This window comes from Chelonoidis abingdonii, chromosome 7 (assembly GCF_003597395.2).
Source record: "Chelonoidis abingdonii isolate Lonesome George chromosome 7, CheloAbing_2.0, whole genome shotgun sequence".
Classification (NCBI taxonomy): domain Eukaryota; kingdom Metazoa; phylum Chordata; order Testudines; family Testudinidae; genus Chelonoidis; species Chelonoidis abingdonii.
The window spans coordinates 78,991,886-79,014,728 of record NC_133775.1 but is presented as its reverse complement, the minus strand read 5'-3'; the positions used below and the strand labels follow the sequence as shown (position 1 = coordinate 79,014,728).

The 22,843-nt window shown below is 42.2% G+C and overlaps 1 protein-coding gene across 3 annotated transcripts in view; it reads left to right on the top strand.

The window, feature by feature from the left end:
• Positions 1 to 22,843, top strand: part of KCNIP1 (potassium voltage-gated channel interacting protein 1) — a 572,709-nt gene that overhangs the window by 422,052 nt on the left and 127,814 nt on the right. For 2 of the 3 annotated variants that reach the window (XM_075068064.1, XM_032768770.2), the window contains exon 1: positions 22,001 to 22,196. The exons of the other annotated variant lie outside the window; for it this stretch is intronic. In XM_075068064.1, the coding sequence (XP_074924165.1) occupies positions 22,088 to 22,196 (109 nt within the window). In that variant the 5' untranslated portion in view covers positions 22,001 to 22,087. Of the gene's footprint in view, positions 1 to 22,000; positions 22,197 to 22,843 lie in introns of those variants that run through there. 3 annotated transcript variants of the gene reach the window in all.

Below are 22,843 nucleotides of genomic sequence, written 5' to 3'. Positions count from 1 at the left end.
TCTATGCATAGTATATGCCCATAGTTCAAACTTACAAGGTTCATAAGACGTACTCCCTGTAACTGTTCTTCAAGATGTTGCCTTATTCTTTCAGTAGGTTGTTCGCGCCTGCGTGCCGTCGTCAGAAATTCACCCTAGCACCCTGGGTCGCGGGCCCCTGAAGGGCGCTCTTGGCCGGATTTACTCTGCCGACCCAGCCTACTTCAGTTCGTCTTGCCGGCAATCCGACAGTGAGGAGGCGTTTGATGAATAAAGCCAATCTCGAGACAAACATGTCTTACAGAGGTGAGTAACCGTCTTCTTCTTCTGGTGATTCTCTATCCTTCCATTGTATTCCGAAGCCTTATGTAGGCGTTGGGTCTGGAGTGGATACTGCAAAATGCAAAGCCAAGCCAGAGGCTGCATCTCCTTGCTGTTAAGCCGAGCACAATGCGAGCATAGGTATGACCAGCCATGGAGCCCGCGAGATTCTCGTGGGTAGGGACACGAGTCGAGCGCGACGAAGTCTCGCCTGGTAGAGGCTTCATTGGCTTGGGAGTGACGCCAATATAACATGCGGTGCACGTTATACCCAAGATGATATCCTCTGAGAGGAAAACGGTGTCCTTTCTCGGTCTGCTCCGCACCAGGTTGCTAGCGTTAGGAATTGAGTTTTGTCCATCAATACTGCGAGCCTTCACAGACGTCCAGGAGTGAACTGTTTCCCATCGCGTTGCGTGTGGAAACAGAAAGCAGACACCCCTAGGATGACGCACGCTTGACGTTAACTGCACGTCTTGAGAAACTAGTGAATGTACCCCTAGAGCCCTGAGTCGGAAGACTCGGTCTGGTGAGTGTAATGCGACGAGACAGCGTCTCAGACAGTTGCACGAGCGGATGCTAACGGCCGAATGGGAAGAACATAGTCTGGTTGAAAAACCAGTTGAGTCCAGTTGGGCTGCGACTAGGTGTCAGCGCTCCAAGCCCTTGAGAACTCGAACCATGAGCTGAACACAGAACGTCACGCAGCGGAGAAGGTAACGTGGCTGCCAAGTGTCCTCAGGCGATGCACCGTAGGCCTCTCGTCGTGCAGAGGAGTCCAAATAGGAATCAACCTCACAGGTAAGATTAAGCGTTCACACCTGTAGCGAAACGCTTCACAAGCAAGTAGCTTGACCAGGTGGAAGGCTTCTGCTACCCTGTAGTCACGACAGCAGCCCACTAGGAGACTGAGGTCCGGGTTGCGAAGCTGCCGATGGTCTGAGTATGACGCAATGGTGAGTGGCAGGGTATGGGTTGGCTGGACGCCTTAGCACTGCGTCAGTGCTGTTGGACACGCTGATGACATGTGATCGCATCCTGCCCTGCGAAGTTTGGCAGACCCAATGATCCGGAGCATGTGCCCTTTCTGCCCTGAGAACGCGTCGAGTCAGTCCCGGGCGACTTGTAGGAGCAGACTGCGCATTTCTGCTCAGTGGTAACGAACCCGATCCTATGTGGGAAAAACCCACTTCCGCAACAAATGCAGCACACGGGCAGGCGACCACTCAAGAGACAGGAAGGCTGCTGAGTTGAAGCGTCGAGCGTTTCCGATGCCTGGAACAGGATGTACCAGCTTAATTCGTGCTATGCAAAAGTGCCAAGATGATGGCTTCTGACAAAGAGGAAGGGGCCATTTCCTCCCAGGTTTTATGGACACTGCGTTGCTGCTACGACTTGATCGTCACACCATCGCAGCTGTGCTGATCCTGTATGCATGGCAGACTGCGGTCATGCGGATGCGAATCCTGCCCACTCAGGGTGCCACCGGTTAGAGTCTAAGCGTGCTGAGGATGGCTGACTAGTCGTCCATATGCAGCTCGGGTGGAAGTTTGCAGACTCGGATGATCATGCCATGCCTAACCCGGTGTGGTGAGCCTCCGGTCGCGCGAATCGGTGCTCTTGAAAGCCTACCCATCGGTGGGCTTAAACAGAGAGTGTCCATATGAGCACAGGCTAACATGTGTAGGATCCGACGTTGCCCACTGTTGAGTGACTTTGTGTCTTGAGTCTCCCGTGAGCCATCGTCCATCGGAAACGCATACGCGCATCAGGTGCGACATGGCGAGTGCTAATTTCACCACTGGCTGCCTGTGGCTGTGAAAGCCAAACAGCAATACGAATAAACACACTGTACCACGTGCGCCGAAAGTGAGATCTCCCGTGCAGAGGAGATGGCATTGTGAAAGGTAGCGCTTCATGATCGAGGCGGCATACCAGCTTTCAGGATCCAAGGACTAGTATTGGTCCCAGGGAACCAGATGGCGACTCTTCCTTATGCTTACAGCTGGTTGATATCTTGTGGTCGAAGGTACAGGTCTGAGACCGTCGTACGGGTGGGTTAGGAATTAGGGAATGTACCCCTCCCCCTCCGTCCTACGTCGCTCTGCACCTCTGTGAGCAGGGAATTGCGCCCAAGGAGCTCGGAAGAGGACAGGTTGGAACAAGTGGAGGTGGCCCCCATCCACCAGTGTAGAAGACAGAGTGACTGAGTTAACTGACCACGCGCAAGAGAAGTAGAGTGGGATCAGGCCGTAACCGGTACGCCACCTCGGTGCACCTTCGAAGGTGTCTTTGTCCCCGTACGCTTGCGAGACCTCGATTCTGGCCCTCCGGGTCCTGACGGTGTCTGTGACCACGTCTGCCGCGTCGTTGCCAAAGCCCTATCTGTGTGCGAGCATAGAGAGTGTCGCGTATGGCTGGGGACGACAGGCGTCCTGCAGTAGAGGTCAGCTAAGCTGTGCTCCACTGTTCCAACGACCGACACGGGCGGTAAGAAGGAACTGAAGGGTGGCTGGGTCGGCAGGGGTATATATCCGGCACCATAGCGGCGCCACTCCAGGGGGCGCCCTGCCGACCCACCAAGTGCTGCTAGGGTAAAAATCTTCCGACGAACGTGCACGCGGCGCGCGCACACCTAACTGGAATGGATATGAGCAATCACTCGAAGAACAGATCTTATTAGACATATTTTTGTACACAACGTTGTGTAAACCAGTTGATTGATTAATGCTTATTCTTTGGAGGTGCAGACCCCTTCTTTTGCGCCTTGGTCTGTCTGGACCCTGATTGTCACAGTGTGTGTTTGAATGGTAGATCCAAGATGATGTACTGAATAGATGCTGTTTCTCTCCTAACTAGTACTCTAGATGACATTGTATTGTACAGTAGGATATATAGATATATATTTTAGTTTATACTGTGGTCTATAAAATTCTAAATATTAATGGTTATTCATGCTTGGATGTGTGTATGTTCATATCCTAACTGCTAAGGACTGCCTGTTTGACATTCAGAGGAATATATTTTAGCACAAATGATTTTATTTTTGAAATCTGGACAACTAGACTCTTGAAAATATCCTTCCTGCTTAGACCAGTTATGTAGTAGAATCCATGCCAATTTGCCCATGTGCAGAATCAAATGTGTTTCCACAGTTCCTCATTTGATGATATTGAAGCTGACAATTGCCTAGGGAATGGCATCCTTTGTGGAATTTGATGTTTTGTGAATTTTGCAAATTATTTTTGGTTCCTAAAACTGGTTCAGATTAAAATTTAAAAAAATATAATTGTGTATTTCTTCCAGAATAATTCCTTTAAAAGCTTAATTAAAGAATTCTTTCTAATAGCAATCTGTGCTATGCATCAATATAGATGGAGGAATGCTGAAAGGTGCTCAATATTTTGGATATTGGCTAATCATGAGGACAGAAGGAATAACAGTATAAAAGAACCCTCAGACAAGTTGGAACAAGTGGTTGATCTCACATGCATTGATAGACACTGTATATTTTTCTTTGGAATTCTTCTCTCTCCTCTTCATGTCACTGTTTCCAGCCTAAACTGTTTTTGACATAACCATTTGCAGAGCAACTTGGGAAGACATACATTTCAAAAAGTGAAAAACTCTTAAGTTGATCAATTTCTATATTAAAAAATACCACATCTAAATCACTCCAATTTTGCCAAAATATTCTCATCTCACTGAAGATTGCACTTGAGAACCCCCGATGGACTGGTTTAGTTGTACAGGTTAGGTGGTTAAATCTGGCTTACACTGGAAATCTAGTTATGGACTGCTTATTTTTAAAGCCCACTTAAAACTTTCCTTGGTACTTTAGAAATTCTGGCAGTTTAGAAACCTTAGAATTCTGGCAGCATGGGGTTTTATAAACCTGCAGAGTCTGATACCCCTTTTATTACATCTTTGTTACATCAGATTTGGTGGTAAGAGAACTCTCTGATCTATTTTAGAAGCTAATATATTGCATTTATATTTTGAAGAACTAAACCATGGTATTGTGCAATATCAGTGGCCAAAATCTTATCAATAGGCCTAGTTTGATATTTATTGGCCTTCCCATTATGGAGTTATAATGTGCCAAAAAGGTGGTAATTAGGGATTTAATTTAATCTGGGGAAGCTATTTTTCCCCTCGTATGTCTACATTGATTTGTCTAATGCACCCTAAATTTGGTCCCAACATCCCTCATCACTTTCACTTTGTGTATTTATAGAGTAAACAACTTTTCCTGAGCATATTAGAGAGGTAGAAAAACTTTATAATAGTAAGACTGATACAACCTTCACCATAGTGAGTTTGTTGCCTCTCCATGATCCTCATGGTCCTACCAGTCTCGATTTCTGATCCTGAGCATAGGAGCAGCTCTAGTTTACACTTCAGGCAGAAGGTTCCTGAGTTACCTTATGCCAGTGGTTGATTGGTTGTAGCTCCATTTTGCAATGGCCCTCCTTTCCACAGAATGTCTCCAACACATTCCTTCCCTCCCTCTTATGCCAGGGGGAAAGGGAGTGGCTGGCAGTCACAAAGCAGCTTTAGAGGATGACAGAATCTGGCACTAGGAATTATTCACCTAGCTCTAATATCAGTTGAGAAGCTAAGGCAAGGCTTGCATGGCTAGTAACCATTTCATGGACAAAATAAATTTGCAGAGCCAGGTGCAAATCTAGCACCTTTGACCAACATTAAATTGACTTGAAAAGTTACTTTTTCAGTAAATAAAACTAGGCAATTAGTTGTGGGAGCTGGGAGAGCTGATTTGATCAACTTTCTTCTCTTTGGAAGCTGAGGAAAAGTGGTAAATGGTTGCTAGAATTCAGATGAACTTTTTGTGAAAATCTAACTGGGGATAAATCTCATATCAAACGAATTCACTGTAGTGCATGTTTTATCAGTCATTTAACAAAGGAGCTAATCATAATTAGCTACTCATTATGAATATAAAGTGCTTAAGGATCAAGAAAGTGCTAGCCAAGAACTTTTCACTGTGTTTGCAGAGTGTTTTGTATTTTTGATTAACTAAATGATCATCTCCAGTACTTCCGGACATAATAGGCACCACCACTGTGGGTTCTTTTTCCTGTGCCTTGCAAAGCTCAAAACTGCATCAGTACTGACAACTCAAATAGTCTTTCATTTCATCAAAGCACATTCCCTCCGGGGCTGAGCTGTGATCCATTGGTACATCAGTAAAGCATACTCTGGCTTACCCAAACCGATATTTAATTTAATAACGGAAATTAAGCGATGTTCTATTTTCACAAGAACATGTCTTTGCAATTAATAAGCTTCTGTTTTATCAAACAAGGAGAAAAATGACTGTCCTTAAATGTGAGGTTTTCTTAATGTAGTACATTTTCCTAGCTCCAGATTTTTAGAACATTTTAAATGGAGTCAGGGATATTACTAAAATCAGTGGCAACAACATAAAATTAATAACTTCTAGTGATAGATATAAAAAACTTCTATATAATAAATCATTCTTCTTACAAGAAAGGCATTGGATACAGTCAGGAATGGCCTTCTCTAATATTTCCATTTAAAAGGTGTCAATTACATAGGAACCTCAGATCTAGAGGAAGCACCCTCTGAATAGGACATCAAGAGCTTTGGCAGGGCAGTCTGTGCTGCTGCTCCTTGTGCTGCCCCTGCTCTGTGGGTAAATGAAGGGTTTCACCAACAGTCATGGAGCAGAATACACTGCAGCAAAGATTACTCAGACAGCTCTAAAGAGCACAGGCTCATGGAAATCACACTCAGAGAAAGCATTCAAAATGCTAAGTGCTAAATACATCCTTTGGGGAAAAAAAAAAAAAACAGCTTGTGATTTTTTTTTGTCCAGGGGTAAAAGCAGGACAAGTAGGGATGCAATATGTAACCTACGAGAGGTCCTGTACATACAGAAGCACAGTTGCTTTTTATTTTATTTTATTTTATTTATTTATTATCTATATTCTGGAAGGGCCAAACATGATCAGTTCCACATAGTGTTGGGGAAGTGTTAAAACAGTCCCTGCCTCAAATAACTATCCCACCTGTGTCCTGTCATAGAGGGTCGAAGAGTTGGATGGAACAGCAAAAGGCAGACGAGTATGGGTAGTAGTAGGAAACGTGGTATGATATGTGAACTGTGAGCACAGCACAAGATGGTTTAATCAATTTTATTTCTTCGATTGATTTTTTGAACCTACAAGAGAGAAACAAGTGGCTAAAATATATAAGTTCCTAGTGGTCATTTACTTAAGAGTTTTCAGTTAGAAACTATTAAGGGCATTTAGAAAGGTAGAGTACCTGTAAATAACAAAGTACTTCTGTATCCATATTTATCATGTCCTAGAACTGATACAGAGAAAGCATTTTATGAATGACAATCTTGTGTCAGTCTTCATTTGTTAGAAAGAAAATCCCAGAATATCTTTTAAAGCGTGCTGCAAACTCCCCCAAAGCACCATGTTCATTATCACCCTCAAGCACCGAATTCAATGTGTCTTAAGGTCGTGAAAGCACATCCTGTTAAAGAGATGTCTGGGAGCAGGGGGGTTACATGTTACTAAGCACCACTTAGTAAAACTACAGATGGAAAAGGTGACATTACTGAGCAACAACTCTATCATCCTCTGTTCTCTGGTGAGTTCCACTTGTTCCAGCTTCTTTTGGCTCCTGCTCACTGCATCCACTTGTACTTCTTTAAAAATCACAATCAAAGAATTGTTCTTATCTCAAGTGGAAGTTCTAATAGAAAATGCTCATCTGGTTCCTGTTGACCTCTAAGGTTTGGAGCCAAAGAACAGGTCATCTAGATGGAACGTTGCAGTGGAATTTTTTTTTATTATTATTATTTTTCATTTTTTTGCCTGTGGACTGAATTACCGCCTGATCTACAGTTTAAAAACTATGACCACAGCCACTCCAAACTCCCATTCTCTCCTTACACCTTATCCCCGCTCTCATTCAGCGTACTCCTTCCTCGCTCCTTATTCATTCCTTACCTCCCATTTCTTATTTTCTCTCCATCACACACTCCCCTCTTCACTTTCCAATCCCTCTTTCCCACTCTTTCTTTCCCCAACTCATCAAATATCTGTGTGTGCACGTGCTAGAATGGAGGAAGAGAGGACAACAGAGCCTAGGAGGGCTTCCCCCTCCCGCATTTCACTCTCCTTGAGTAGTGAGAATGACCTGGAAAATGAAGAATCCTGGAGTTCTTGCTCCTCATACCAACAGTGCTGGAAGTGGAGAATGGAACTCTGGATTGCTCCCCATGGTTGTGTCTGAAAGCAGCTTCCCTGTACAACAGATATTCAGGTGCCAAGGGTGTGCCAGCAGGTTCACAGCCACGGCTTAGGGGACCTCTGGATTACTGGTTCTTGGGACAATACTGCTCTACCAGTAGAGGTCAGGAGTAACCAAATAGAGCTACTGACCAGTAGACAAATTCTAATGGATTTTCCACTACGGCTACTTGATTATTGGCACAGAATCCAGGTTTTGCAATATGCAATTTTCATTGCTTAACGTTTTAATTATATATCTCCTTTGATCCAGTTTCCAGCAGTTAGTTAACTACTTCATGTCCATGGAACACTCTCATGCTGTGCATCACAAGTGAGCAAGAGGAAGACCAAGAACAGGGCAGGCCCATTACTCAATGGAGGGGGGCGGGCGAGAATAATAACAGAAAATGTGGAAATGGCAGAAGTGCTTAATGACTTCTTTGCTTCGATTTTCACCAGGAAGTTTGGTGGTGATCAGACATCTAACATAGTGAATACCAGTGAAAATGAGGTGGATCAGAAGAGGCTAAAATAGGGAAAGAACAAGTTAAAAAATATTTAGACAAATTAGATGTTTTCAAGTCACTAGGGCCGGATGAAATGCATCCTAGAATACTCAAGTTGCTGACTGAGGAGATATCTGAGCCATTAGCGATTATCTTTGAAAAGTCATGGAGACGGGAGAGATTCCCGAAGTCTGTAAAATGGCAAATAACGACAACCCTGGGAATTACAGACCAGTCAGCTTAACTTCTGTACCCAGAAAGATAAAGGAGCAAATAATTAAGCAATCAGTTTTCAAACATCTAGAAGATAATAAGGTGATAGGTAACAGTCAGCTTGGAGTTGTCAAAAACAAATTGTGTCAAACCAACCAGATAGCGTTCTTTGACAGGGTAACAAGCCTTGTGGATAGGCACAAAGTGCTAGACATGGTATACTTGACTTTAGTAAAGTTTTTGATACTGTCTCTCATGATCTTGTCATAAACAAACTAGGGAAATGCAACCTACATGGAGCTACTACAAGGTGGGTGCAAAACTGGTTGGAAAACCACTCCCAGAGAGTAATCATCAGTGGTTCCCAGTCATGCTGGAAGGGCATAACGAATGGGGTCCCACAGGGATCAGTTCTAGGTCCAATTTGCTCAATATCTTCATCAGTGATTTCGCTAATAGCATAGAGAGTACATTTATAAAGTTTGCAGACAATACCAAGCTTGGAGAGGTTGCAAGTGCTTTGAAGGATAGGATTAACATTCAAAGTAATCTTGATAAACTGGAGAAATGGTCTGAAGTAAACAGGATAAAATTAAATAAGGACAAATGCAAAATACTCCATTTAGGAAGGGACAATCAATTGCACACATACAAAGTGGGAAATGATTACCTTGGAAGGAGTACTATGGAATGGGATCTGTGGGGTCATAGTGGACCACAAGCTAAATATGAGTCAACAGTATAATGGTGTTGGGAAAAAAAGAAAACTCATTCTGTGATGTATTAGCAAGACATGAGAAGTAACTCTTCCACTCTACTCCGTGCTGATTAGGCCTCAACTGGAGTATTGTGTCCAGTTCTGGATGTCACATTTCAGGAAGGATGTGGACAAATTGGAGAGAGTCCAGAGAAGAGTGACAAAAAAGATTAAAAGTCTAGAAAACATGACCTATGAGGGAAGATTGAAAAAATTGGATTTGTTCCATCTGGAAAAGGGAAGTCTGAGGTGGGACGTAATAGTGTTCAAGTACATAAAAGGTTGTTACAAGGAGGAGGAATAAAAATTGTTTTTCTTAGCCTTTGAGGATAGGACAAGAAGCAATCAGATTAAATTGCAGCAAGGGAAGTTTAGGTTGGACATTAGGAAAAACTTTCTGTCAGGGTGATTAAGCACTGGAATAAATTGCCTAGGGAGGTTGTGGAATCTACATCATTGGAGATTTTTAAGAGCAGGTTAGACAAACACCTGTCAGGAATGGTCTAAATAATACTTAGTCCTGCCATGAGGCATGGGACTGGACTAGATCAGTAGTTCTCAAAGCTGGTCCGCCGCTTGTTCAGAGAAAGCCCCTGGCAGGCTGGCTTGGGCTGGTTTGTTTACCTGCCATGTCTGCAGGTTCGGCCAATCGCGGCTCCCACTGGCTGCAGTTTACGGCTCCAGGCCAATGGGGGCTGCAGGAAGCGGTGCGGGCCGAGGGATGTGCGATCGGCCAAACCTGTGACCCCTGTAGGTAAACAAATCGACCTGGCCCACCAGGGGCTTTCCCTGAACAAGCACCAGACTGGGGTTGACCTCTAAAATTTCCTTCCAGTGCTATGATTCTATGTCATACACTATGCTTTTACAATGCTATCTTTGGTTAGCTGTTGGATTTGCACCTTTTGTTTTGTGTGCACCCCAAATGAGTGAATTTTGTGTATGATGAGGTGCTCTGTATTTAAGGTGAAGAGAAATTAGGGTCTTTCTAGGAATGAAGGCAAGACTCAAGATGAAATCTTACTGAATCTGAATTGTTGTAGGAAGAGGATATGATGCGGAGAGTTTGGACAGAATTATAGCATAGGCTGTGGTTGAAATACTAAGAGATGGGGAAAAAGACAATAGCATACAGCTGAAGATGGAAGAAAGATAAAAGGAAAATAAACACTTTCAAATAGTATGAACCTAGCAATTGTGCAGAAAGGGCTTGAGAAGTTTATTCTCAATGTTTTGTAATCATAATTCTCTTCTGGGCCTCTGCTGCTTACTGTGATCTCTCCTTTTTAGTTGTGGGGTATATTGATATGGAAGAAAAACGTTCACTATGGATAAGAGATAAGAAAGCTCCCTTAGAAAAAGGGTACTTTAATTAACGATGGCTAATGGATTGCCCTTGAAACATATAGTCCAAACATATATCAAGACTTCATTTCAGCCTTGGGTAGTATATCTAATATTTCTCAAGGAATTTTTTCTAGTGACTACAAGGCAGGACTCCTTGGTTCTGTTCCTGGCTCAGGCTGCCTAGTTCTGGGGCTTGGAACAAGTCACTAATAGCTTGAATTTATTATAGTACCTTTCCTCCAAAGCTCTTCAAGCACTTTGTAAAGATGGAAAAGTATTAATAATTCCATTTTAGAGATAAGGAGGCAAGCACAGAAATGCCTGATGGTGGCAAGTGCTGTTACTAGCCTCTGCTTTCCTGCAAGGCCTGTCTACATCTTGCCTCAGGCATGTTGGCTGAGCAGGGAAGCAAGTGTGTGTGGAGTAGACAGAGCCTTGATTGCCCTCTCCAGCTCATGGACAAGGGAGTGCTATACCTGGCAAAGGGATGTTGCAAGTTATTCCCCTGGCAGTAATGGGGCAGCAGGGAAAGTAGTGACTAATTCACAGTTTTTATAGTTTCGTAGATTCCAAGCTCAGAAGGGACCATAGTGATCATCTAGTCTGACCTCCTGTACAGCACTGGCCATAGAACCTCACCAAAATAATTCCTACAGCAGATCTTTTAGAAAAACATTCTATCTTGATTTAAAAATTGCCGGTGATGGAGAATCCACCATGAACTTTAATATATTGTTCCAATGATTAAGCACCCTCGTTGTTAAAAATGTACACCTTATTTCTAATCTGAACTTGTTTAGCTTTAACTTTCAGCCATTGGATCATATTATACCTTTGTCTGCTTGACTGAAGAGACCATTATAAAGTTATTTTTATCTGTGACTGTTGCTGGAATTCTCTATTAGGTTCTGGTGTCCACAATTCAAGGAGAACATAGATAAACTGGAGAAGGCTCAAAGAAGAGACACGCAAATGATTAAAGGATTAGAAAACATGCCTTACAGTGATACTCTAAAAAGACTGAGTTCCTGGAGCCTAACAAAGAGGATGTCAAGAGGTGACTTGACTACAATCTATAAATAGTTACATGGGGAACAAATAGTTTTCTACTCCTACTTGAGATTTCTCTATATATTTATACAAGGGCTGCATTTGCCCTTTTGGCCACAGCCTTGCATTCAGAGCTCATGTTCAGCAGATTATCCACTATGACCCCCAAATCTTTATCAAAGTCACTGCTTCCCAAGATAGAGTCCCCCGTCCTGTAAGTATGATCTAAATCCTTTGTTTCTAGATGGATACATTTACATGTAGCTGTATTAAAACACATATTGTTTGCTTGCACCAAACTTACAGGTCATTGATAAAAGTGTTAAATAGCATAAGTCCAAGAATCAATTCCTGTGGGACTCCACTAGAAATACACCTCCCCACTTACAATTACATTTTGAGACCTGACAAGCTAGCCAGCTTTTAATCCATTTAATGTGTGCCTTCTTAATTTTATGTGTGAAATGTTCTTATTGTTTCCGTATTGCTCCCAAAATATTAGAGACAAAGTGGGTGAAGTAATATCTTTTTTATTGGACCATGTTATTTTTATATCATTCTAGTTTTTTAATCAAAATGTGGTGTGGTACCAAGTCAAACACCTTACAGAAATCTAAGTACACCTCTACCTCAATATAACGCTGTCCTCAGGAGCCAAAAAATCTTACCGTGTTATAGTTGAAACCACATTATATTGAACTTGATTTGATCCGTCAGAGCGTGCAGCCTCACCCCCCTGGAGTGCTGCTTTACAGCATTATATCCAAATTCATGTTATATTGGGTGGCATTATAATGGGGTAGAGGTGTATATTACATCAGTCCTTTTACCTGTATCAACTAAACTTCTAATCTCATCAAAAGAAGGTAGTTGGACAGGATCTATTTTCCATAAACACATATTGATTGGCATTAATTATACTATCCTCCTTTAATTCTTTATCAATCAAGATCCAAGACCTTTAATTCTTTATCAATCAACTGTTCCCTTATCGTGTCCAAGACTGATCTCAGACTGACAGGCCTATAATTACCCAGGTCATCTAGTTTACCTTTTTTAAATATTGGCACAGCATCCATTTCTTTCAGTCTTCTGAAAATTCCCCAATGTCCTAAGACTTATTGAAAATCAACATTAATGGTTCAGCAAGCTCCTCATATAGCATTTTTTAAAACTCTTGAATACAAGGTATCCCGACCTGCTAATTTTAGAAATATCTAACTTCAGTAGCTGCTGTTTTACATCCTCCTGAGATACCAGTAGAATGGAAAGAGTGTTCTTATATGATACAACTACATAATTTGTTTTCTTCCAAATACAAAACAGAAATATTTATTGCACGTCTGCCTTTTCTGCATTGTTATTGGTAGTTCTACAATTTCCATCTGATAATGGACCAATACCATTGTCAGCATTTTTTTGTGTTCCTAGTATATTTGAAAACTCTTTCTTGCTCTTAACTCTGCTGACCATAGATTTCTCCTTATTTCCCTTTGCTTCCCCTATCTATTTTCTACAATTCCTAGCTTCCTGTTTTATATTTATCAACTTTCCCTTTCTTACATTTGCTATTTTTATTTTCTGTAGCTACCTTCACTTCCCCTCTAAACCAGGTTTGTTTTTTTAATCAATACAGCCTTCTTCCTAGATTGTGACTTTTGGATCTTAAATGTTTGCCAATTATCATTCACATTTTCTCTGATTAAATTCTTCCTTCCAGCTCTGTTGCCTTATAATTATTTCGCAGGAGTTCTCCCTGGGGCAGGACAACTATGCAGTTCAAGACACTGTCTAGCTGTTGCTGATTTGCCCATGATCACACGTGGAAGCAATGGTACAATAAGGAGCATAAGAAAGAACTCCTGATCACTAGCTCTCTGTACAACACAACCGGAGAAGCATCCAAACTTCTGTTTTTTTATTTGACCCAAACCAATGAAACAATTGTGGTTCACTTATCACTATGCAGAATATATCCTCAAGTGATGAGAATAGCTTGTAATTAGGCATTACTTCCAAAAACACTGAAGACTATATAAGTGCCAGAAAACAAAAATGTAATAGTCCTGCCTAATTGGTGTGCAGCTTTTAAACCAAATTAATTTGTATCTGTGGAGTTGCTGTGGATTTGCACTGGTGCAAATGAAAATGAAACGTGGCTCATTGTCCCTAAATAGCTAGTGATTGCTAATACGTTAAGCTAGTACCCTAAAACATCAATTCCCAATGCACCAGATCTGCTAAAATCCTTGTAATTTTGCAGCTGTCAGCAGGCATCAATCAATAGCTTTTTATCCTCAAACTTTGCAGATGGTGGCACAAAATTATTTAGAATTATTTAGCGGGAATTGAGAAACTCTAAAAGGACCTAACCAAGCTAGATGAATAGGTAGCATGATGTCAAATGAAATTCATTGCTGAGAAATGCAGGGTGATGCATATTAAAAGAAAAAAAAAGCTATTGATACACTCATCTAGGTTCTAGACGGATTATAATAACTTATGCAAAAGATCTGGGCATCGTTTTGGCTAGCTCCATGAAATCCTTTGCTTCATGCACAGTGGCAGTGAAAAAAGCAAAACAAATGTTAGGCTGGATAAACTACATGGAAAATAATATTGTTGTATTTTCAGTATTTTATATAATCTGATGTTATGTCCCCACCTGGAATATTGCAAATGATCTCATCACCCCCATCTCAAAAAGTACAGGAGAAATAGGGTGTCAGGGAGTGGGGTGGGGGTGGGGGTGGGGGTAGTTAATGAAAATGATTAGAACTATAGAAAAATTTCCATATGAAGAAATGAAATGATTTGAACAGTACAGTCATCTCAGTATATGTGGAATGTGTCTAAGGTGGCATATTACCAGAATTCATCACTGAATTTGGAGCATGACATGAATGCTGATCCATGCCCCTGACTGTACAGTGTAGAAAGGAGATTAACGGGGCGGATGTGCTAGAGGTATATGAAACAATGAATCTTATAGAAAAAATCATTCAGATGATCCTGTTTGTCCATTGTCTTAATGCAAGAACAGGGGAACATTTAATCAAATCTAAGAGTTGATTAAAAAAAATAATACTTTTCTACACCACATATAATTAACCTGTGAAACTTACTGCCACAAGATTCAGTGAAGTTTTTTTTAAAAAATATATATGGATAATAAGAGGATCCACAGTTATTTTTGATACATTTAAAACAAAATAAGGAATGTAAACCTCCCATTCTTCAGAGCATAAATCAATTACTGACCGCCTGGGCACAGAAAGAAACTTCCTCTGTAGGAAGGTTGTTCTGCGTTTGTCCATTGCAGGGATTCTTGAACTTTATGATGCATTTTGACCTGGCTGATTTTAAGGACTAAATAGATCATTCTTCTGATCCACTATAGCCATTCCTTTTTTCCTACAAACTCCTTTTCATTGTACATTATTTTGAATGATCTTTATATAATACCAACATATGTTCCCAAGAGATACATGTTTCACACACACCGCAGAAACCTTTATTGCAATTATTTGCGATATTCTAAATGTTTATTGCCTGCAGGAGCTATTATATGCCAGGCACCAGCAAGTGTATCTATCATCAAGAGATCTATCATTTTTGAATGTGTTCTTGATTTTTTTTTATTTTTTTTTTACTCGCAGTGTCTTTGTTTTCATTTTAAGTTGCTGGCAGACATACAGCTTTTTCTATTGATTCATCAGGGAGTTTAACACTTTCATATATATTTGAAAATATCTGTGTAGTTTTTGAATGCTGTTCTGCAGGAAGCGTGATGCTCTTGTTAGAATACAGGACCAGTAATTGCTGCTCGTAGATCCTAATCCCTGCTCTGCTGCTTATTTTCTGCGTCAGCTTGGATAAATTGCTTATGTGTTCTCTTCCTCAGTTTAACTGTCTGTAAAATGAGAATATTAGTACATATCTCATAGGCATAGTTACTGAATATTTGTGAAGTGCAGACTCTCCAACTGAAAGCTGTTATAGAACTTCAGAAAGTCTTATTGTTACAGAATGTAATTAATGCCAGAGAGCTCCAAAAGTTTGAAATCCAAGTCAAGTTTGAAGCTCATTGAATGCTGGGTTTTACTTGAGGCCCCATGAGAAGCTCCTAGAAAATATCTAGGTGTAGATAAGCTATATGTTCCTCACCTCTACATCTGATCAATATTTTTTCATCTTCTGAAGAAGATCTGACAATGTGCTTCTATGCAGGGTCCTATGGGGAGCTAAGCTGAGCAGCACCTCTTCATCTTGTTTAAATCCCACCACAAGTATATCTCAATAAGGATGCAGCCAACTTCCTGCTCAATTATTCCTGACAGTGCAAATATCAAAGTAGAACCAGAGAGCTCATCTTTTCAGTTAGTTACACACAGAGGGCCTGGATTCTGTGTGAGGGCTGCATGCTGACAGCTGTCCGTGCAGAGTGGTGATCGCAGGGGAAGCTGCTTCCCCATACCTCTCTACCCCACTAACCCCCAGTGGAAAGTTCATTGGGGGTTGGATAGGACAGCTGCATGGTGCATATTTTCTCCCTTAGCAACCAGCAGGGAATTCAGCTTGAGGCTATTCCGAACTGAGTGGAGCCGCTCAGCACTGTGAAATCCACATTGTAGGGGCTAAGATGCTGTGGTGACTGTGTGAATCCCAGGCAGCATAGCCGAAATTGGGCTATCGGAGTAGAGAGGTCTTGGAGTTTATGCAGTGTGCAGCCGCCACAGGCATGGTGCTGGCTTCAGGTAATCTCCAAGATCCTTGGATTGTGGGAGTTGTCTCCCTCCCGCAATAGAACAATATTGAGGAAACTGATGGAACCCACTATTGCTAACCCCAAATGTTGAAGAACCACGAGTAATGCCCCCCAAATCACAAGACTAGTTTACAAATGATGAGCATTAAAAAAAAAGTTCATTGTTATTATTTTCTTTCTGGTTTTTAAACTCTTAGGATCTAGAGGGTCACAATTCCAAGTTTTCCTCTGTAACCATGGCTAAAAACTTACTCTTAAAAAAATGAAATCTGAGATTCTCTTGTCATCACTCATCTTGTGGGGATGGGGCTTTAAGAAAAGCATCAAAACTCATGAAATTCATGACAAAATTTGGTAGATGGAAATTCTGGGAACCTCAGAGTTCCCTATTCCTTTCCCTGGTGATCTGTCCTGTATCCCAGTTATCCATGTCCCAGATCCAGGTGTAAGTGAAGCTGATTCAAGTTGTGATCAGAAGCAATAAAGATACTGACTAGAAGAAACAGAAAATAAAGATTAAATAATGATCCCAGAGAACTGCATGTGGACAGTGCATAATATTTAGAGAAAGGTGAATAAATTGTAAGGAGCAATTTATACAACAAATTTCACCTCTCTTTGCACGTTGTCATTAAAAAGATGGCACTTTTCTTGACTGTATTGTGCAGATTTACTCACCAAGCCCTCACTGTGAGTAATTCTTGGGTAGTAGCTCATTCAGCATCATTTTGTTGTGTGTATTTGATATTCAAAAGTGAAGTTGTTTTGACTGGATGTGTCAATCCCATGGTATGGTTTAGCTCCCTGAATGGATGAGCATAACTCTTAAAATCAGGTTGCAGGTTTAAGTACTACTCATGGTTGCATTTAGTGGAAACTCTAATTTAGAGGTAAGTGGAAAACTGTCTTTCTGTCACCCAAAACTTTGAGATTTTGAAATTTTTCCTGTCCTGCCTAGAGTGGGGGCAGGGGGAGAGACGCATACATACACGGCAACCCACCCACCCCAGGGTAGCTGATAGACTGGTGTTTAGGGCACTCACTGGGGAGGAGAGACCTGGGTTTAAATCTCTGCTCCAAATCAGGCAAGGACTTCAGTGTGGGTTTCCCATCACATCCAAAGTGAGAGTACCCTAACCACCGGATTATTCTGTGAATGTTAGTATGATTAGCTTTTGTTTGTATGATTGGGAAGAATCTTTTTTTGTGCTAATATAGGTATTTCTTTTGGATAAATGTATTTGTGGACAAACTAGTATATTTGTTGTCAGTGTACACATTCATACCAGAAGGACTCCCTTGACTGCTGTATACAGTGTACGTTCAAGTGCTTGGTAGAAAGTGACATGAGACAACTGAGTGCAAAGTCTACTAGACTGCCAATAAATCTGCCCTATGTCTTTCTCCTTTCCTCTGGCAGAAAGGAACCCAGCTATTTTAAATTCTGTAATTCACATTCATAATCAAATATAATGATATTTTTGTGCAAAACAGGACAGAATAAAATTTTAAATACACTAAGAATATCTAGTCTTGTTTATTGTGTATTTCTCCTTAAAATGCTCCCACTCCTTTCTGAGAGACTCAGTAGCTTATTGATTTCTCCAGGTGTTGCTCCTCTTTTGGTCACTCAATCAGGGAACAGAAACTATAGCATGTGACTGAATGACCAGTCATTAAGCCTGAATATTGAATATCTAGTGAGGTGGATGCTACAAACAGTGCACAAAACCTCTTTAGAGTAACTACATTCTTAAACAGGAATGGCTCGTATATCATGCTGATGAGCACTGTGTAAAAACCTGGATAGATGAATACTATTTGACTGAACACTTATGAATACTAATAAATTTGCAAAATCCTGATCTATTCATGGGCCATCTGTGTATGGGAAAAGATAAATTGTTGACAACCAATAGCATGGCCACCTATAATATTTGATATTACGTTTAAAATGGCTTCTTTTGGAGGATCTCAAAGTTCTTTAAACACCAACCCTCCCAACATCCCTTTGGGGTTCTGGTAATGCACATTTTTCCTGTTGCACCAAAGGAAAACTGAGGTCCAGAGAGTTTACGTGAAGAAGAAGAAAGTCTTTATCTGAGCTGTAAATAGACCCAGAACTCCCAAAACACAGGTCAGTGCTTTGACCCCCCAGACCATTCTTCATGGAGAGAAAAGCCACCTCCTTTTCTCTTCTATAACATAGTTAGCATCAGAGGTCTCTCTTGTCACAAAGATAGTGTTTAGAGCTGAAAACAGGTAATGGGTATGTTTACCCTGCAATCGGAGGTATGACAACACCATGTGTAGACATAGCCGAACTAGGCTGCATGAGTACTGTACCAGTAGCAGCGAAGATGCAGCAGCACTAGTTTAAGCATGGCTTGTACAATTCTGACAAGGACCCTGGGTATTTGCTCAGGTGGCTAGTCTGCACAGAAGTCCATTCCACCACACCTTCACTGATATTGGCACCTGAACTAATTAAATTAAAGTTAGTTCAGGTATGGTTGTACACGCAGCAATCATACCTCTGATTGCAGCACAGACATACTGTCAAGGTTCCTTCCCCATTCTGAACTTTAGGGTACAGATATGGGGACCTGCATGGACACTTCTAAGCTTAATTATTAGCTTAGATCTGGTAAACTGACACCATCCAGAATTCCAGTGTCTGGAGCACTCTCTGTCCCCCTAAAACTTTCCCCTCTCTGGGTTGCCTTGAGGGACTTCACCAATTCCCTGGTGAACACAGATCCAAATCCCTTGGGTCTTAAAACAAGGAGAAATTAACCATCCCCCCTCCTTTCTCCCCACCAATCCCTGGTGAGTCCAGATCCAATCCCCTTGGATCTTAAAACAAGGAAAAATCAATCAGGTTCTTAAAAAGAAAGCTTTTAATTAAAGAAAGAAAAGTAAACAATCATCTCTGTAAAATCAGGATGGAAAATACTTTACAGGGGTAAAGCAGGTTCAGATAGCCCAGAGGAACCCCCTTAGCCTTTAGTCAAGTTACAGCAACAGAGAAACATCCGTCAGCAAAAGGACATAAAAGTAGAAACAAAAAGAACACCGCCGTTGGGATTACTTACAAGTTTTGAAACATGAAGAGTGATCAGATAAGATTCGGAGAGCCTGGTGACATCTGGTCCTCTATCCAAGAGCGAAACCCCCAACACAGAGCACAAACAACAGACTTCCTCCACAAGATCTGAATGATCTGTCCCCCTTTGGTCTCTGTCAGCGCGTGTCACCAGTTCTAGCTTTCTTAACCTTTCAGGTAAGAGACATGACCCTTAACTATCTGTTTATGACTGTAGATGGGTCTCTGCCGGGGCTCGACCCTCCCTGGGGAGGAGGGGAGTCACGCCGGCCTTGCTATCGTCTAAGGGGCCGATCCTTGGACCCGCGGCCCTGCCCTGGGAGGTCTGTCCCTGGGAAGAGGACCCTGTAGTGGCAAAGTTAGAAGGGGCCCAGCCCTTGGTTCGTGTGGGGCACCAAACACAGTTGCAATAGTTCAATCAGCTCTGGCCCTTTGGGGCAGGGCAGAGCAGTGGCAAAGTCAAAAGGGGCCCAGCCCGTGGTTTGGGCGGGGCACCAAACACAGTTGCAATAGTATAATTGCAGTGGCCTCCTTAGGCCGGGGAGAGGGGGATTCTGCCACCCGGGTATGGGTGGCAGGGGGAACGCAGGCCCACCCACTCCTCTGCGTTCCAGCCCTGGGTCCTGGTAGTGGCTGTCACCATTACCGGTGGTCAGTGGGGATCCTGACCGAAACACACTGACATTGGCAGGGGTAGCTCTGCAGCCTGACTGGAGTCAGCTGCCCCCGGGCTACTTCCTACATCCCCCTCTGTTCCTACCTGGTCCGGGGTCTCAGTTTCGGGGACGTCCAGAACCATCGATTCCTCCCAGTCCGGGCTGGGCAGCAGCTCCTGTAGTATCTCTGGAAATGCGGGACAGGTCTGGTCTGGGGGCTCCTCAGGGCCGTAGTAGGGATGGGGCAGCTCTGGCAGCTCCTCGTTGTAGCAGCCGCGGGGAAACTCTGGCAGCTCCTCGTCGTAGCGGGCGCGGGGAAGCTCTGGCAGCTCCTCATCGTATCGACTACGGGGAAGCTCTGGCGGCTCCTGGTCCCGGCCTCCGGCCTCGGCAGTCTCCCAGTTACGGGCATCGGCGGGCACGTCTGCTCCTGACGGCGGCAGACCTTCAACTGAAGGCTGGGGCCCGGCTTTTATTCTTCCGGGTCGCCACCTGACCCTCTGAGGGATGGGACTTCCGCTCAGCGGTCCCGCCCCTATGGATGATTGACGGGGCTCGACCCTCCCTGGGGAGGAGGCGAGCCACGTCGCCTCGCTACAATGACGCATACCCTTTGTTCTGTTTCTGCTCAGGTGCTTTAATTAAAAACTCCTTTGGCCTTACTGAATATTCATTGGTCCAGACTATTACATCTGGAGAAATACTGTCTTGCTCTGTTCTGCAATTTTTCCAGTGTTATTAAGTAACCTTGTTATCTATACAAATAATCATAAAGAAGGTAGAAGCCCTGCAGTCAAGCACCATAGTAACAGTGTGAGGCTCTGTTAGCTGGGCATGAACACGCTGCTTTGGACCCTTAACATGTCAGCTGTGTCCCTGAAAGTGTTTTTAAACAGAGACAAGAGGATTTTTGGAGAAGCAACGAATGAACAAAGGTAGCAGAGGTGAGGGATATGATTAGAGAAAAGTATGAGGTAATTCCCTGAGCATAAATATGGGACCCAATGTTCTAATTCTGCTCCTGACTCATTCTTTGAGTCTCTACTCCTGTATTATGGGGATAATAAAATCTATCCATATATTGTGAGACTCACTTGATGTTTATAAAGTGCTTTAAAGATGAAAAACATTCAGTGTTATTGGAGCCCTGCAACAATAGTCCCGAAAATTACCAGCCGAGGCACAAAATTTATTCTCCCATGGTGGCGATGGAAAAAATACATGATATCTTTACTCTTTAGTGGGGGGAAAGTAGCCAGCCCAGTAAAATGTTGCAAAAATAAGCTATAACAAACTGCAACATTATTAGTCTTGTTTGCCTGCATGCAATTGGTGCCCATGTCAGGCCGGATTTTGGTCCACTGAGACTTCCGTGCATATGTTACAGAATGGCTAAGTGCACTGTGTACCTCTCTAATAGGTAATCCAAAGAATATCAGAGCCTACTACAGTACCAACAAATGGAGTTGTTCCTTTAGCTCAAGTGGTAGTGGTGTTTTGAAGTCCTGGTTCCTATGCTGATTTACGAGTGTGTGTGTTGGAGGGGCTCATTGAATATATCCTGACTTGTCACTGTTATACTTGGAATTCTTCCAGCTGAATGTCTTAAAATGTTTCCCTCCACGCTTTGCGTTTACTTTCCATGCAGTACCGCAGAAGCATTTGCAGAAAGCATCTACATTAGTAAGGTTACAAAAAAAAACAAAGCAAAACAGAAAATCATTGTTTACACAGATTTAAAAATCATGCGTAACGTTGCCGAAGTAGGCAACATAATGCTAAGTTGTTCAGGAGCAGAGTAAACTCGTGGGAGAATTGCCTGAGGGGGAGAGAAAATAAAACCATAGATTACTGTTAAATGCAGAAATTGCTTGTATGTGAGAGAGAGAGAAGAAATGGAAATAGGGGGAGAGGATGAGAAACGCAGAGAGAGAGAGAGAGACACACACACACACACGAAGAGAGAAAATGAGCCAGATACTTACTGAGCAGCAGGAAGAAAAGCTTCAAACAGACGATTTCCCAGCATTAGATGTCTGCCAGTTGTTTGGCTAGCACACCAGTGGGTATCTGTGTGGTGCCTTAAAGGATGTGGAATAAAGGAGAGTCAGAGGGACTCCAGACTTTAGGGATTGTGGTGGTGGTGTGTTCTTCTCTGAAACTTTTGCACTACCTCGGGCTAATTGACTTGTCAGATGGTAAGAACTTCCTAGCTTTCCAGCTCCTATTTACCTTTATTTAAGTGTATTTCAACAAAATCACTGTGAGTAGCAGGTTGAGGGAAATAAAGCATCAGCTTTTCAATGCACTTATTTCTCATCCTCATCTTCATGCCTTGTAAGTCATATGGTCTTTAGTGCTGGAGTTAGGCTTTGTGCTTTATTTCAAGGCTTATGTTAGCTTTTGGAATGTTACCATAGCTGAGGGGCATTTTATGTTGTGATTTTTGCCACACATGCTACTTTTCTTTTATCTAAGTATTATTTTTGTTTTACCCTCTCTTTGGGGTCAAAAGTTTCTTTTCGGGAAGTGGAAGCACTACTAATAATTAATTCATTAGTTTGGTATGGTTCACTAGACACAGTACTCCTGTGACTCTTGTGACCTGAAGAAAATAAAAACTGCTTGAATGTATGTAGTACAAAAGGAAATTTTTGTGAGTATTTCTTATTCTAGATGCTTCAGAGACTAATAAGAGAAACCAGAGACAAAATAAATTAAGTAGAAAAAAATGTTTCTCATTCGAAGAACTATCCTGAGGGGACTGGTCTTTCTCTGTCAGATTTAGTAAAGAAATATTGTTTATGGTATTTGATAGGAACAGGCAAAGCATACGTATTTGAAT